Source organism: Acanthochromis polyacanthus, chromosome 6 (genome assembly GCF_021347895.1).
Source record: "Acanthochromis polyacanthus isolate Apoly-LR-REF ecotype Palm Island chromosome 6, KAUST_Apoly_ChrSc, whole genome shotgun sequence".
NCBI lineage: Eukaryota > Metazoa > Chordata > Actinopteri > Pomacentridae > Acanthochromis > Acanthochromis polyacanthus.
The window spans coordinates 12,455,356-12,473,721 of NC_067118.1; the positions used below are offsets into that span (position 1 = coordinate 12,455,356).

The 18,366-nt window shown below is 39.3% G+C and overlaps 1 protein-coding gene across 1 annotated transcript in view; it reads right to left on the bottom strand.

Annotated features, from left to right (window-relative positions):
- vps13d (vacuolar protein sorting 13 homolog D) overlaps nt 1-18,155 on the bottom strand; it is a 167,526-nt gene extending 149,371 nt beyond the window's left edge. The window contains 8 exon segments of the mRNA XM_051949338.1: nt 1,665-1,835; nt 4,933-5,037; nt 8,401-8,517; nt 8,829-8,909; nt 9,486-9,676; nt 14,946-15,023; nt 16,820-16,964; nt 17,656-18,155. Coding sequence (XP_051805298.1) covers nt 1,665-1,835; nt 4,933-5,037; nt 8,401-8,517; nt 8,829-8,909; nt 9,486-9,676; nt 14,946-15,023; nt 16,820-16,916 — 840 coding nt within the window. The 5' untranslated portion in view covers nt 16,917-16,964; nt 17,656-18,155.
- Nucleotides 18,156-18,366: the final 211 nt, after the last annotated feature.

The window sequence follows — 18,366 nt, forward strand, 5'->3', positions numbered from 1 at the left end:
TACGCTGCCATGGCTCCCAGAGAGCCTGCAGCCCCTGCTGAAAATAAATTCTAGAAGAAACACTGAATATAACATCATGTCAAGATCTGTCCAATAGATTTACAAAATTGTAATGGTGTCAAAACTGTCTATCTAAAATATGCCCTATAGGGGTGGAAAAACTGAACAACTCTTACAGCATACAGTTCAGTTATTTCAGTGCCTTTTGCAGCGCTGGACGCTAAGAACTGCTCCAGGGTGTTTTGTCACCAATAAACTCTGCTGCCTCTGAACGCTGACTTCTCTTGGTGATTTTTTGGAAAATCTTTTAAGAAGCTTTTTGGACATTTGAACACAGCTAAGTCTTAGACTCTGGCCCTTGATTTGGGACTTAGTTTCCACATCAATACCTGAGATTCCCAACCAGTCAGTTAAAACAGAGAAACTCTCATGTGGGAGAGAAAACGTCTTTCAGAAACAAAAAAAACATAGTTGACTTATTAATTTCCGTTGTTATGGTGACGACACTCAGTTGTACTTATCTATGAAGCCAGATGAAACTAACCAGCTAGCCAGACTGCAAGGTTGTCTTAAGGACACAGACCTGGATGACCTGTAATTTCCTACTGCTGGATTCAGACAAGACCGAAGTCATTGCATTTGGCCCCAAACATCTCAGAAACTCGCTTTCAAAACATATATTTACTCTGGATGGCACTACATTGGCCTCCAGTACTACTGTGAGGAACCTTGGAGTAATTTTTGACCAGGACATGTCTTTAACTTGCACATAAAACAAGTCTGCAGGACATCTTTTTTTCATCTGAGAAATATTGTAAAAATCAGGAACATCTTGTCTCAGAGAGATGTAGAGAAACTAGTCCATGCATTTGTTTACTTATTTACCTCTGGGCTTGACTATTGCAATTCCTTACTATCAGCTCTCTGAAAAACCTACAGTTGATCCAAAACACTGCAGTGAGAGTACTGACGGGAGTTAGCAAGACAGATCTTATTTCTCCGATACCGTCTTCTTTTCAGTGGCTTCCTATGAAATCCGGAATAGAATTTAAAATCCTTCTCCTAATGTATAAAGTTCTTAACGACCAATCTCCATCGCAGTTTCAAGACCTGATAGTACCATATCATCCTAGGAGAACTCTTTGCTCTTAATGTATCTGACACCATAAATTAAGAGCCTAAAAACAACCATATCTAAACAATGGATTGCTAACTTGCAAATATTATGATAAGATATTGGCATCAATTCAAATGATCATTTCAATTAATGCAAACTAACTGAAATAATCAGGCACAAAGTATTATACTAAATACATTTTTAAAAAAAAACAATATTACAGGAAAAAAAAAGGACAAAGTTTCAAATATTTCCTGATTTGTATTATCCGCTACACATATCAGGAAATATCCTACTGTCCCTCACCTCAATTCAATTGCACAGCGACAGGTGCAGAGACACACCTGAGGCTTTGTTTTGGATGGTTAATTAAAAATAAAATATAATTAAATCCTAAAAAAAAAAAAACTTCAACATGTACTTCAACAGTTGCTAATACTTCAGACTTCTGATGAAGACGTGGAGCGCCTACTTTTGTGAATACTGATTAATACTACTAAAATCAGCAGTCTTGTTGGACTGGAGTTCAAGGCATTTTCATATAGACCTGTGAAAGACGTAAGGACATGGGCTCCAGCTGAACCTGGCCTTCAATCCTTGGGGTTTGTCTGGATCTCAGAGGCTCCTTGGAGGTGTTTCTTCTCAGCAGCACAGAGGCACATACTGGTTCAAAGATGTACTGATGTTCACGGCTCTGCATACACTTCATCATTGCATCCTGTAGAGAGGCAAAACAATCGGACTGGGGCAACGTCGGGGCCAAAACTTTAGACCAAAGTACAAAACTGAATGTTATTGCATCAAACTATTCCATACAATCTTGATCTAAAGATGTATACGACCAACCTTGCCTGCTGACATGCAGATGGCGCAGTGTACGTTAAGAGAAAGGCAGGAGAGGCTCTCAATCCAAGAAACTTGGGTGGCACAGTGAAACAGAGGTGGCAGCATCATGGTGTGGAGGTGCATGTCAGGTGGGGTTGGTCGTATACATCGAATTGAAGGCATCATGAAGACCGAGCAAAACATTCACATCTTGCAGAAGTCGATGTTGCATTTTCCAGCATGATAACAACCTGAAGCATTCGGCCAAAAGACCAAGTAGTGGCTAAACAAGAAGAAGTTTAAAATTTTGGAGTGGCAACCACAGTCTCCAGACTTGAAACCCATTGAAAACCTGTGGGAAATCCTTAATCACTATCGGGACAAGTCCACTCATATCAAAAATGAAGAGGAGCTGTGGGAAGACTGTCAGTCAACCTGGTCAAAAATTACTGGAGACATCTGCAGAAAACTGGTAGAGTCTATGCCTCGCAGGCTGCAAGAAGTCATCAAGCAGAAGGGATACCCTACAAAATATTGACATTAGGCTTGTCACGAGAACCGATACTTCGGTACCAAGTCGGTACTAAGATTCAGAAAATGTGACGGTACTGACTTTTCTAGACTACCCAAAGTACCGTACGTACCGAGGAGCCAGATCTGGCCGCTTTTTTAGCGTTGTTTTTTTTGGCTGTAAATGAGCGATTATCTGGCAACCCTCACACAGTGCTGATCACATGACTGACTACGCTGCAAAGAGATCAACTACATGCAGCATGGCGGAGGCACACGCACTTGGCTCGACAACAGCAGCTGCCCCTCAATCAGTTGAAAAAAAAAAACCGCCAGAAGTCGCGTCTGGAAGTATTTTGGATTTGAGGCTGACAAGGACAGATTGGTTATTGATCCTGAAAAACCCGTCTGCAAAAAATGCGGTCACCGCAGCACGGCGAAGGGGAGCAACACGTCCAACTAGGCAAAACATTTAAAAGACAAGCACCCAGACTTGTACACAGAGTTCAAGGTGAGTGCATTTGAATTCACGTGTTATCATTGTTGCTCATATCTAATTACGTTACAATGATTAGATGAGCCCAGCCCATAGTAAATGAGTTGCATGGCAAAGTAACAAGCGTGTCCAGCCTTGTTTGTCCCGCATAATAGTTTTGTGACGTTTAGGGCTGAAAAGATTCCTCGGATAATCCGAATAATTCGATTACAAAATATCCTAGGGCCAAATTGTGCACCTCGAAGCCTCGTTTAATATATAAATATATCGAAAATATATATCTGGACCACTATACAGCTCACGGTGTTTGACACGGACGGTAATTTCTGTGGCACAACGCGCCTGCTACCTCCGCTGCTGCGCAGCTTGTAAAATCATGAAGGAAGAGAAAAAAAAAGGACAGTTTTATTTTATTGTTCAATACTTGAAGGCTCCATGCACTTTATTTTCTGTTTTATACTTGAAGGCTACATGTACAGTTTTTGTTTACATGTTCAATTTTAGTATAATATTGTTTGTTCACTTTGTTCAAATAAAAGAGTGTGTGTTGAACTACAGGGGATTTTTTTATTTTTACCGTGGTATCAAGTGGTATCGAGTATCGTAGAATTTAAGTGGTATTGGTATCGACTACTAAATTTCTGGTATCGTGACAAGCCTAATTGGCATGACTATATTATTGGTAGTTAAATAAAAATGTGGTTTGACCTCAATTTAGGACTAATTTTCTTTACATATTGAAGCACAAACAAAACGGTCATACGTTTAGAGCACCTGGAATTTAGAAAACATTTTCTTTCTCTTTAGTTATGTGTAAAAAAAAAATTCAATAGTGATGTTAATAAATGTGAATTTGAATGGGTAATTCACAGTAAATATGTCAAGATTGTATGGAATAGTTTGATGCAATAACATTCAGTTTTGTACTTTGGTCTAAAGTTTCGGCCACCATTGTATCACATGGGTGCAAATGTTAGTTCATTTCCCAGCTGGTCTGGACCTTTACTTTATGCTATTCAACAGCACTATTTTCCCACATCTCCTGCCTGTCTCTGTGGCACCTATCTAATAAAAGCAAAAATGCAAACAAAAAATATTTTCAGAAAAAGAAAAACTATGTCAGACTACAAGTATGGAAATTTCTCTCTTGGAACAGAAAGAATCTGACTGAATTTGGTTTTGGCTAATCAGAGTTCACCAAGGGATTTTTTTTAAGTTACTGTTTTGGCCTTTTGTTGGCTTTATTGGACAGGTAAACAGGAAAGTAGGGAGAAGAATGGTGGGAAGACCTGCAGCAAAGGGCCGAGAGCTGCAATGGAACCTAGGCTGCTGCGTTGGGGACTATAGCCCCTGTTCATGGGTTGCTCGCTCAAGTTGAACTATCTGGGTGCCTCAGCAAGAGAATTTCTAATTAGCAGGCATCATGGGTCTTACAAAACAAGTGTACTATCGAGCAACTTGTATTTTTTGACGTACTATTTATTTATTACTAAAAATGTTTTAATTTACGTTATGTGCAAGAATATATTCCTTATTTCAGAGTGGAGGTCATCTATCCTTTTGCTCCTTGAAACATCTCCATTTCACCAGTTGTGTGACTTCTACCATCAAATGGCTGCATCTGTGTTGAATTATGTGAGTCACTTTAGAGAAGGTGAAAACTGAGACAATCACTTATTTTACATTTAGTATTTTTAATTATTTGATATTATACTGTAGAAATGTTTTCGCTTTGATACGAAAAAGTTTTTTTTAATAAATCCTTGTCAAAAAAGTCTAATTAAATTGAGCATGGATCAATGCTGAAAAGCAGTAAAAATGGGAAAACCTTAAAGTGGGTGAAAATTTTATAAAGCACTGTAGGACAAGTGTTGTTTAAAAGAAAATTTAAATCAAAAACTCTGAGTACATTTCAAAATCTGGCTTTAATATTCTGTGTCCAAAAGGCTGGCTTCTAACTGTTTAAGTTCGCCAAATCACTGACCTGGATCTGATTTGCAGGCAGCTTTCCCAGCATTTCGCACTCTGTATCCCAGTAGACACTGAAGTCTTCGATCTCCAGCTGCTTTTGTCGAAGGAGCTTTTGGACCTCCAAATACAAGAAAATCCATGTTAACCTCCAATGCAAAGATACATGTAGTTCTGAATACATTACTGAGCTAACGCATTAATTAATTAACGCCAACAATTATTTTATCGTCCGTTCACACAGATTTTTTTCTATTATTACTGTCACGGACTGATGTTGTTGAGGTTTCAATGTTTATTGTTTAGGTCAAAATGTAGCTTAGAGTCAGTCTTTACATTCCGGACTCGAAGAAAACCTCCTTTACTTGAACACTACCGAAAAAGTCGACGTAAAGCTCTATTTTTGCTCCTTGACTGTGTATGTATCGAGCATGGACTGTATAATATTTAGGGTCCGAGAACCGAGGGTGCCGAGGACAGGCGGTGCAAGGGCACCGACTGTCCAAGGCACCAGCGGTGCCTAGGACCCTAGTGAAACCCTAGGTTTTTTTTTTTTTCTCCCGTCAAATGAATTGGCTTTTTGGCGGCCTTATTGTACCCCAAAACGTGTGAAATTTGGCATGCATATCAGGACTGGCCAAAAATTTGATATTTTATGGGAGTTGCGCATGCGCATGGCAAAATGGCTCTATAGCGCCACCTGCAACATTGAAAAAGTGGTCATTAGGCCAACTGCCACAATGTTTCATTTACAGCTACAATATTTGGTGGGCATATGCACCACATCAGGACACACCAAAAAGTCAATTACAGCTAAACCCAACACGAAGTCGGCCATCTTGCATTTGGCTGTAAATTTTTCAAAATGAATAGCTCCTAGGGGGTACGTCCGAGAGAACTGAATTTTGGCCAGTACATGCACCAGACCTTCCTGATGAAAAGTTATCAAAAACTTGGCCAGAAGCCAAAAGGTGTGGCCATGGCGGCCCCTCAAAATACTGATCCTTCGCCATGAAACAGGAAGTGGTGTCTAATTCTTCTCAATAAGCTCCAATCTGCCTGAAACTTTACATGTGTGATGACAGTCCTGTCCTGATGTCACCCACATAGGGATATTCATTCACAGTCATAGCGCCACCTTGTGGTTTCAGGAAATACACATCGTTTACACTTTCATGCCCTATTCTTACCCAGTTGATCATATTCACCTCAAATGTGGTGATAACAGCCTGAACACATTGATGATGCATCCCAGTGAAAATGGTGACTTGTCATCAAAGGGTGTGTCTGTGGCGGCCAAACGAATTTCGATGTTTCGCCATGAGAATGTAACGATTCATATCTCAGCTGAACAAGATCCTATCTGCCCCAAACTTCACATGATGGACACCAGGTCCAGTCTGAACACATCCACACTCATAAATTCTGAAAAAGTCATAGCGCCACCTGTTGGTAACAGTAAGTTTAAGGCCTTATATTTTCAGGTACAATGGCCCCAAACTTGGTGATATCATGATGGAAATTGGTCAGCCGAGTCTTCACCTCTTGACAATCCCACACTGTGAAGGCTGTGACATTTCATGCAACACTGTTGCCGTAGCAACCAAATATCGCCATGCAAAACAAAGTCCTTTCTGACAGGTTAGGAATACTCCAATGCTCACAAAAATTACCACACACATCACCATCGACCCACGGAACGACACCTTATGCATCTCGGCACTGCACATGCTATAGCGCCCCCTGCAGACTTTTTAACAAACAGCCCCCCCAGCACGTTTCAACTACATCCATAAAATGTGGGAGGCCTATAGAGCACATCAGGACGCACAAAAAAGCCTCTTGGAGCCATGTCCTAAACCCAACAGGAAGTACGCCATCTTGGATTAATTGTGAGATTTTTGATGATTTTTCTCATTTTTGAGAGTGAATACCTCCTAGGGGATAATTCCAGGAGACCTGAAATTTTGTCAGTCCACACAGCAGGACTTGGTGATGAAAAGTTATCAAAAGTTCAACCAGAAGCCAAATGGTGTGGCCATGACGACCATCAGAGTTTTGATGCTTCGCCATAAAACAACAGCTGCTGTATAACTATCCTCTGAAAGCATCAATCTGCCTCAAACTTTACATGTGTAATCACACTGCAATCCTGATCAATTCCATCGGCCAACATGCCCTTTCAGTCGTGGCGCCACCTGTTGGATGGACAGGAAATGCTTTATAAGTAGCCTGTACATTTTCCAATCAGCCTTAAACTTTACATGACTGATCAGAGTCCAACCCTCATCACATCCACTGTTTGAAATACACTTTCAGTCGCAGCGCCACCTGGTGGATAGACAGGAAATGCTTTATAACTGCTCTGAACATGCTCCAGTCTGGCTGAAATTTTACATGTATGATCAGACTCTGGTCCAGATGCGATTCAGAGGCCGACATACACTCTCAGTCACAGCGCCAACTGGTGGACGTGTGTGGATTCGCCGACCAGTGTGGATGCGAGGACCCGTCCATCGCTGCTTGCAGCTTTAATTTATCTTGTTCTCTGGTCGTTTATTGAACCTTCACACAGGCTACTGTGTGCCATAGCTAACGCCAAAACAACTACAAAAACCCAATAATTTAGCTCCAGAATTAGCCGCCTGGCAGCCAGCTCTCTCTCACTCGACACTACAGACTGCTTAATAAATTAATGCCCTTGAGGTGGCAAATAGCTTTCGTTTGATTTGATTACATTAATGTTTAAGTTGAGATTTACAAGAAATATTTTAAGTTTAATGAAGGGAATACTGCTGATAAAAAGCACTTTATTTGTTGAATGTGATTGCATTTTTTTCCATATAGCAGTATTTTTAAAATAAAAGTGCAGAATACACTCTTTTCAAGTTCATTATTTAATTTCCCACCTAACATAGTGATTAATCACAAATACAAATTGTAATCAATGCCAGTACTAATATATATAGAATTTCATAATTACTATACAGAAATGTCATAACATGTCATATGACGACTGGGGGAGAAAACGGATAGCTCTGGATGGAAAACATATCACACTGTTCAGCTTGTAATTTTTCTGAGGAAAAATAATCAACAGTTTTTGCTTTCTATGCTATAGTTTGTAGGGCAAGGGGACTTGTCTGCTTCTACTTCAAGCAGCCAGTTGAGGGTTTGGGGGCATAGGTAGATCATTTCTCTTCACCTGTGGAGCTAAAACTGAATGTGGTGTTGTTCACTGTGATCATTGACACAGCTACTGCTTGTCCCTGGAATATGTCTCACACTAGCTCCTGGCCAGACTGTAAACAGTAAATCTGAATTAATATTATTCAATTTTGGACTTCAAAGTATAAATTCAATACTAGAGCAGCTTTTCTTGTGAATATCACAAACCTTGAAGTTACCCCCAACATATTAAACACCTGAATGAAAAGGAATGTTTTAATTTAATGGTTTAACGTTGCTTTGAGTGAACACTTACCGACTCTTTGGATGGGTTCTGAGCAGATACGTTGTTAATGCAAACCCCAAAGGAAAAGGGTTTCTGTGGGTTGGAGAAGTCATCCTCAAATCGAAGATGCACATCTTGGATATTCAGCTATGCACATGAGGCAGAAAATCAAAGTTCAGTCTGTAATTCAGTGTCAAACAATTACAACTACCTAATTACTATGGGTGGGTCGACCACAGTCTGGACAACAGCATGGAAAATGTATTGTTCTAAAATGTAATGTAATCTAAAATATAAATGTACATATTTCTTCTTTTGAGTGTGAGCCACTGTATTGTTCCAAACCATAATTTGTTTGTAATATAATAAGTCAGTATGTAAATTGCAGAGGGGTACTGACACATGATCATGGGTTATGTATGGTATAGACCCATCTCTAGTACAAAATGATGGCTTACCTCAATGTTCTCCACAATCCTGGTGACCACAGAGGCAGTGACAGAATACCAGTATGACTCTCCTCTCTGTTCACACTCACTCTGGAGGAGCCAAAGTTACACCATATGTATTACATGTGTGCGTATACATTTGTTTACATACATTGTCAACAAAACAAAAACTTGAAAGACAAAAGTACAACAGCTAGACACAACAAGATACATAAATAAGAAAATAAATACAGACTAGATAAGATGACCCAGCTATATAATTCAAATCCAGTATTTAGATATGGTTCTTCATTTCATGGGTGAATGTTTGGCTTTTTTTTTTTTTTTTTTTTTTAGTTTGTTCTGACAAACTAAAAACCAATGTCATACCTGGGCTCTTGGTCTCACAACAAAAAGTACTGAAAGAACACCCGAAAATACTGTTTGAGGAACATCAACTTCTATATTTTGGTGTGAAATGAAAGTGTAGTGAAACCTGCTGCTATAGAAAATTGTTGTGTTGCACATGACCACAAGTGTGTGGCTACTCTAGAGTTCCTGTGAGGAGGTACTGCTCATTTGCAACCACACAAATAAATTGCTGGATGAATAAATAGTAAGACATGATTTTATTTTATTTTTTTACCCTTACCACTGGTGGCACAAAAAGTAACATACAGCACCTACTATGAATTTGTCTTCAAGAACCTTCAGCAGACGTTTTTTGCGCTCTCTTTCCTCCTCTCTCTCCTTCTCTTTATCATATTCCTGCAGCTGGACTGGACCAATGATGAGGCTGAGCTGGGACATAGAAATGACCCATGGGTCACTGTGAGGCCGGTAGAAAGGGATCTGGAGAGTGATTTTTCCAATGAAGCCTGATGAAAGACAATATGATGTATGAATGATAATGCAGGAAACACAGCCAATAGCTGAAAAAACATTAAGCATGTGCTGTTCATAAAAGAAGAACGTAGTCTCTGGGTCTGAAAACTGAAGCCAGCGTGAGGTGACTTAACACATGCTGCTTGTCATTCATTTCAAGTGACTGTTGAGTTTAAAAAATGTGTGGGTAGTTAGGATACAAAGGGGTCTTGTCACACAACTGAGTTGCATTAAAATGTAAAGTTTGATCCATAACGAGATCTGTGAGTGTGGAAGTTCAAATTCTTATGTTGTAGATGGTGGTCATCATGCTAAGCTGGTGCCTCCAGCCGTCAAAATTAGCTACTGTGGTTGGTTCCACACACCTGTACTGCACTGCAGTAAAGTTTTTCTGTTGTAAGTAGCCAGGACATAAACAAATGGTTACATACAGTGCCTGTCATAAGTATTCACCCCCTTTGATGGTTTACCCTTTTATTGCTTTCATAAATCAATCATGGTCAATAAAATTTGGCTCTTTTAACACAAAAATTTATTGGAAAAAACTCTTTAATATCAAAGTAAAAACAGATTTCTATAAAGTAATGTTAATGAAAGAAAATTATATAAATAAAAATAATTGTTTGCATAATTATTCACCCCCTTTTTAATTTAATGGTCTAATTCAATAGAGGTCCATCAAATTGTTGCCAATAGTCTCACAATTAGTGAAATGAAGATCACCTGAGTGGTGTGGGTGTGTTTCAAGTGATTGAGTTGTAAAACACCTGTGTCTGAAGGGTCCAGAGAGTGCTTGATCAGTATTCCTGGCTACCATTACACCATGAGGACAGAAGACCACTCTAAGCAACTCAGGGAAAGGGTTATTGAGAAGTACAATTCAGGGGATGGCTACAAAAAATTTCCAAGGCACTGAACATCCCCCGGAGTTCAGTGAAATCAATTATCAAGAAATGGAAGGAATATGGCACTTGTGTGAATCTGCCTAGATCAGGCCGCCCTCGTAAACTGAGTGACTGTGCAAGTAGGAGACTAGTGACAGAAGCCACCAAGACCCCTACAACTACTCTGAAGGAGTTTCAAGCTTCAGCTGCTGCGATGGGAGAGACTGTGCATGTAGCAACTACTGCCCGGGTTCTTCAACGGTCAAAGCTTTATGGGAGAGTGGCAATTAGAAAGCCACTGTTGAAGAAAAGTCATATTAGATCTCGACTAGAGTTTGCCAAAAAGCACGTGGAAGACTCCATGGTCAAGTGGAAGAAGATTCTTTGGTCTGATGAGACCAAAATTGAGCTTTTTGGCCATCAGACAAGACGTCATGTTTGGCGGAAACCAAACAGTGCACATCACCAAAAACAAACCATCCCCACTGTGAAGCATGGTGGTGGCAGCATCATGCTGTGGGGATGTTTCTCAGCAACTGGACCTGGAAGGCTTGTAAAGATAGAGGGCAGAATGAATGCTGCAAAATACACTGAAATCCTGGGGGACAATCTTTTTCAGTCTGCAAGAGAACTACGTCTTGGGAGAAGATTTATTTTCCAGCAAGACAATTATCCAAAACATACTGCAAAAGCTACACAGGAATGGTTAAAAAAGAACCAGGTAAATGTTCTGGAGTGGCCGAGTCAAAGCCGAGACCTCAATCCTATAGAGAATTTGTCGCTGGACTTGAAAAGGGCTGTTCATGCCAGATACCCACACAACCTGACAGAGCTTGAGCAGATTTGCAGAGAAGAATGGAGTAAAATTGCAGTGGGCAGATGTGCAAGACTGATTGAGACCTATCCACACAGACTCACTGCTGTGATTTCAGCCAAAGGTGCATCTACTAAATACTGACTTGAAGGGGATGAATAATTATGCAAACAATTATTTTCATTTATATAATTTTCTTTCATTAACATTACTTTATAGAAATCTGTTTTCACTTTGTCATTAAAGAGTTTTTTCCAATAAATTTTTTTGTTAAAAAAAGCTAAATTTTATTGACCATGATTGATTTATGAAAGCAATAAAAGGGTAAAACATCAAAGGGGGTGAATACTTATGACAGGCACTGTATCGCAGCTTCAAGGACAAATCTGCAATATACACAGCCCGGCCAAAAAAAGTGGCCCACTCTAATATGTTGTTGGACTGCCTTTAGCTTTGAGTATAGCACTCATTTGCTGTGGCATCGTTTCTGCAATGTCACAGCATTTATTTCTGTCCAGAAATGCATTCATTTTTCACCAAGATCTTATATTGATGATGGGAGAGTCACACCACTGTGCAAAACTTTTCTCCAGTACATCCCAGAGATTCTCAAAGGGGCTGAGGTCTGGACTCTGTGGAGGACAATCCATGTGTGAAAATTATGTCTCATGCTCCCTGATCCACTCATTCACAATGTGAGCCCCATGAATCCTGGCATTGTCATCTCGGAATATGCCCGTGCCATCAGGGAAGAAAAACCCCATGATGAAAAGACCTGGTCTTTCAGTATAATCAGCTGACTTCATTCTTTGGGAAAATAACATTGCTGAACCTGACCAAACCCAGATCATAACACTAACCCCCAAAGGCTTACAGGCACTAGCCAAAATGAGTGCATCACTTCATCTGCCTCTTTTCTTACCCTGATGCGCCAATCACTTTGGAACAGGGTAAATCTGGACTCATCAGACCATATGACCAACCACATTTGTTGATGGTTCACCACTATCCTTCCAAGTTTGAATAATGCGTTGGGCAGTTCTTAACCTGATTTTAGCAGTTTCAGAAATCTCCTTAGTTGTTTTCTTTGCTTGATGCAGGCCAATAATTTGAAACTTCTGAGACAGATTAACATCCTTTCCATGACCACAGGATAGGTCTTCTGACATGGTTGTTTAAGAGATAAGAAGCTGCTCACTGCGTCAGCTAGGGTTTAAGAAGTTGTTACCAACTGAAACATTTTTCATCACTGCAGTAATTATCCAATGGAAGGCTCTTACCTATTTGCTTAGTTAAATCCAGGTCGTGATTTTTTTTCTTGGCCAGGCAGTATACCATAACATCAAATATTGCAATGCTATTAAAAATATAAACGCAGAAACCAGCAAAATACGGTGGAGATTAAACAAACATTATAATTCAATTCAGTTTTATTTATATAGCACCAATTACCAATATAGAGTGGATATAAAAAGTCTACACACCCTTTTCAAGTGCCAGGTTTTTGTGATGTAAAAAAAAATGCTACCAAGATAAACAATTTCACAACTTTTTCCACCTTTAATGTGACCTATAACCTGTACAACGCAACTGAAAAACAAACTGAAACCTTTAAAGGGGTAAAATAAAAAATAAAAAACTTAAAATACCCTGTTTGCATAAATATGCACACCCTTCAACTAATACTTTGTTGCAGCACCTTTTGCTTTTATTACAACACTCAGTCTTTTTGGTTAGGAGTCTATCAGCGTGTCACATCTTGGTGTGGCAATATTTGCCCACTCTTCTTTGCAAAAGCGCTCCAAATCTGACAGATTGCGAGGGCATCTCCTGTGCACAGCCCTTTTCAGATCACCCAACAGATGTTCGATCAGATTCAGGTCTGGACTCTGGCTGGGCCATTCCAAAACCTCAATCTTATTCTAGTGAAGCCATTCTTTTATTGATTTGGTTGGGTGCTTTGGGTCATTGTAGTGCTCAGAGATAAAGTTCCTCTTCATCTTCAATTTTCTAACAGAAGCATGAAGGTTTTGTGTCAACACTGACTGGTATTTGGAACTCTTGGTGATGAGCAGTGTTGTCTTTACGCCAAATATACCTTTTGGAATCATGGCCATAAATTTCAACTTTGGTTTCTTCGGACCATAAAAAATTTTCCCACACGCATTTCGGAGATTTCAAATGTGTTTTTGCGAAATGAAATTGGGCTTGGATGGTTTTCTTAATAAGATGAGGCTTCCATCTTGCCACCCTACCCCATAGCCCAGACATATGGAGATTGTTGCCACGTGTACTACACAGCAAGTACTTGCCAGAAATTCCTGCAGCTTCTTCAATGTTGCGGTTGACCTCTTGGTAGCCTCCCTGACCAGTTTTCTTCTCTTCTTATCAATTTTGGGTGGACATCCTGTTCTTGGTAATGTCCTTGTTGTGCCATATTTTCCCCATTTGATTATGATTGTCTTCACTGTGTTCCATGGTATATTTAATTCCTTGGAAATTCTTTTGTAACCTTCAGCTGACTGATATCTTTGAACAACGAGATCTCTCTGATGCTTTGGAAGCCCTTTGTGGACCATGGCTTGTGCTGGAAGATGTAGCTACAAAAATGTCAGGAAAAGCTGACTAGAACAGCTCAGAGGCACTTTAAATGGTGAAAGGTGTGTGCTGACTCCAGTTTAGCATGAGTTTGAATGCAATTGGTTAAATCTGAACAGTCACATCCATAGTTATAAGATGGTGTGCACACTTGTGCAATCTCATTATTTCAGTTGTTTTGGGGGTTTTTTCACTTCCCTGAAAGGTTTCAGTTTATTTTTCAATTGCATTGTACAGGTTATAGGTCACAATAAAGGTGGAAAAGTTGTGAAATTATTTATCTCTGTATAATTTTTTTTACATCACAAAAACCTGGCATTTGAACAGGGGTGTGTAGACTTTTTATATCCACTGTATGTCATCTTAATGCACTTAACATAGTAAGGTACAGACCTTACAAAATTGATTCAGAGAAATCTTTAAAAAACAAAGTTTCTTTTGAAGCCCCTTTGAGCAAGCACTTGGTGATGCGGGAGGGAAAAAAATCCCTTGAAGAAATATTGTTCATAAGCAACACATTACAGCACTTGTGGCCAGACGGGAAAATCCTGATTCAGGCAAAAGAGAAACACGAAGCTGACATTTTTAGTTCTTCCATCAAAAGAAGAGTGTTCATTCCTCCTATGAGTTCAGAGACAATGACACAGAACACTGAATTTCCCTTCAGAAATAAAGTTCATGTATTGCATTGTATTTCTATGTTTGTTTTATCAATCACCAAAGCACAAGATTAGTGTATCCAAATATAATTTGTTGCACAACTCTTCACCAACCTTGCTTTATTAAACAAACATTTTTTTCTTAATTAAGATTAAAATGAAACAAGCTTTCTGGCTCTTTTTTTAAAAATTGTAACACTGTCAGCAATTTGTGGTATCTGCATATACAAGCAGTTCCCTATTCTAGTTTGATTATATTTTTGTTAGTTCTGTATAAATTCAGAGGTCTGTGGCCAATGTGTCTCACCTGCTTTGACCTCAAATGGTAGGTCAAACTCTCGGAGGGCATCTTTCCTCAAAGGGAGGTTCTCGAGTTCCACTGCACCTGAGGAATAACAGGAAACAGACAAACACAGAGTTTGCTTATAAACTGTTGATCATTTCAATTAAACTCTTGCAATAAGTAATAACCCTTTGTTACACTGTCTTTGAATGATGGTGTCAGAGACCACATCACTGGTTTTACACTGATGTGAAAAAACATAGTCACCCCAACGGATATCTTAATTTTTTATATTTGTCACACATAAATGTTTCAGATTATCAAACTAATATCAATATAAGACAACAATAACCCAAGAAAACACAAAAGGCTGCTTTAAATGATGATTTCCATTTACTGAGGATAATGCGATCCAGCCCATGTTTCCCTGCGTGAGAAAGTAACTGCCCCCTTAGCTATCAATCTATCAAATGACCAAATTCATTTGGCAATTGGGTTTAATCTCACCAGCCACACTCACATATGATTACTGCCAGGACTGTTGAATTTAAACATTACCAAATAGAGCCGGTCTCTAACTGTAAAGTAGTTAAAGGGCCTCAAAAAGCAGCACATGACGCTACGGTCTAAAGAGATTCAAGAACAGACGATAAAACAAAGTCACTGACATTTATCAGTCCAGATCCTTAGCAAAGTCATTGCTAAGGATCTGGGACTCCAGGGAAACACAGTGAGAGACATTATCCACAAATGGAGAAACATGGAAGAGTAGAGAACCTTCCCAGGAGTGGTCAGCCTACCAACATTTCTCCAAGAGTGCATCAACATCTCATCCAGGAGTCACAAAAGAACCCAGATAAATATCAAAAGACCTACAGATGTCACTGACCACAGTTAAGGTCTTTCTACATGATTCCACAATAAGGAAGATTCTGACAGAAAATATTATCCATGGGAGAGTTGCAAGGCATAAACCACTACTGACCAAAAACAACAAAGGTTTGTCTGGTATTTGCAAAAAAAATAAAAAATCTAGATGAGTCCCAAGACTTTTGATAATAAATAATAATAATAATACATTTTATTTAAAAGCGCCTTTCAAAACACCCAAGGACACTGTACTGGTTTAAAAGCAAAAAATAAAATAAAATTAAAACAATAAAAACAGAACAAAATTAATTAATTAATTAAATTAAAAAATTTTTTTAAATAAAAACACCCTGTGAAGTGACGAGTGAAAGGTGGAACTTTTTGGGAGACATGGATCGGTTACATCTGGTGTAAAACTAATACTGCATTCCACAAAAGAACATCACACCAACAGTGAAACATGGTGATGGTCGTGTGATGGTTTGGGGCTGCTTTACTTCCACAGGACCTGGATAACTTATCATAATTGATGGAGCCATGAATTCTACTCTCTATCAGAAATTGTCGTGGAGATTATCCACCATCAGTTCATGACCTAAAGCTCAACACAAATGGGTTATGCAGCAAGACAATGACCCAAAGCATACAAACAAGTTCACCTCCAAATGGCTCAAAAAGAATTAAATTAAAATTCTGGAGTGGCCGAGTCAAAGTCCTGGCTTGAATCTAATTGAGATGGCCAGTTCATGGATAAAGTGGTCTACAGATCCATGCAGTATTTAGATCACATTTAATAGACTTGAAATCTGCTTCAGTAAATAAATATTTAATACAGTTTACCACCAACACAAAAAGAAACAGAAACAACATTAATTTTCATAGCTTGCATAACAGTTAAGTCAGCGCAAATTTCATACAGAGAGGGAAGAAAGGAAACTCATTCAAACATCTAGTGCATTGTAATGTACCTTGTGAAGTCATAAACAATCATTTCAAGTTATCAGAAAAATGGAAACACGGGTAGTTACCTTTCAGAAGGGCAATGGAGAGCTGATCTGTGTTGAGGTTGCTGACGTATTTGCCCAGGTATGTGTTTAGCACCCAGGCAACAAGGCCCTCCAACATCCTGACGGATCAAGGATGATAACAGCTACTCCGTGGTTTGGGAGGAAACTGTGACCGTGAAAAGTAAAATACTCTAAATTGTAGGCATCACAGCATAGGTGACCACAATCTAACAAACACAGAACACATTTTATCAATCTATTGAGAAAGAGTAGGTTATAATGGAGCAAACCTCCCAGCTGATCAACACTGTCTCCATTTGGCATATATATATATTTTTTTTTTTACCCGGTATGGAGCCATGATTTTCTTCTACACAACTTCAAATACACATGTCAATATAACTTTCAAGAAACGTTTGTCTGATGATTATTGTGAATTTAACTTAAGTTTAGACTGCTCAATACTGTTGCCGTACACCGGCACTGGGAACTTAGTAATACGGACTAAGGGCTCCAAAGTCTCCAGTCGACCTCTGGAAGGTATGCGTCTCGGTCATAATGTTAAACATTTCCACACCTATTTTACAGTGAAATGCACTGACAGATAATGTACGCCAGGCTGAACGTGTCCAACGAGCTCACATTAAGCCCTAAAGAAGTGACAGAGGCGATGGCTTACAAAAGGCCATCTTTACTTATCCGACGCTGGCAGACTGAGAAACTTGGAAGACAGTAAACGACCAAAAAACTTAGCAGTTAGCAACGCAGCGTTATAGCATAAGCTACTGCGGATTCCGCGTAATAATACACCAGCAGTGGAGTTGTGAAGCCAAAAATAAAGACTACATGTGTCTTACCGAATCAGTTTTTAGTCCATGTCGATGCGGGCATAACGTCGTTGTCATTAAATGTTCATGTTCTGTCAAAACCTCTCAAGGACTACAGAGGTAGTGGTCGGCCATCAGCTGCACACCGTGGACTGCCAATATATGGCCCGACGCTAACTAACTAGTTGCATTAGCTAAATAAGGACGATGAGAAAATGACAACAGACCTATTAAAAAACGGTAACCATCAGCACATATCTAAACGTGGCTCCAGTGACGGACAAGGCAAGGTTGTCAGCCTTGTTAGCTAGCCACTGAGCTAAAACTAGCATACAACGGTTAAGATTTCACAACTAAAAAGAGACAGCTGACGGTAAACCGGACTGAAAGCAAACCAACACTAGTAGAATTTGCTTGCATGGAATATATAACTGATATTCTCAGAATAGCAATATGAATTACGTATTTCACGACCGCACAAGTTAGTTGAGCTGCATCGCAGATAGACACACTTCCGAATAACATTAAACTTCCAAAACATACTTCCTGTCACGTGACAAAAACAAACCGGAGGAAACGCAGCTTATTTCCATTTTCTATTAACATTTAAAGGAGCATCGGTGCAGAGAACTGTACAGATGAAATGTAATATCATTTATTGTCGATATTCACCAAACGAAATTAGTTAAAGTTACGTAGCATTTTCTTTCGGTAGAGTAGTGCCTCAAGTTCTGATTGGCT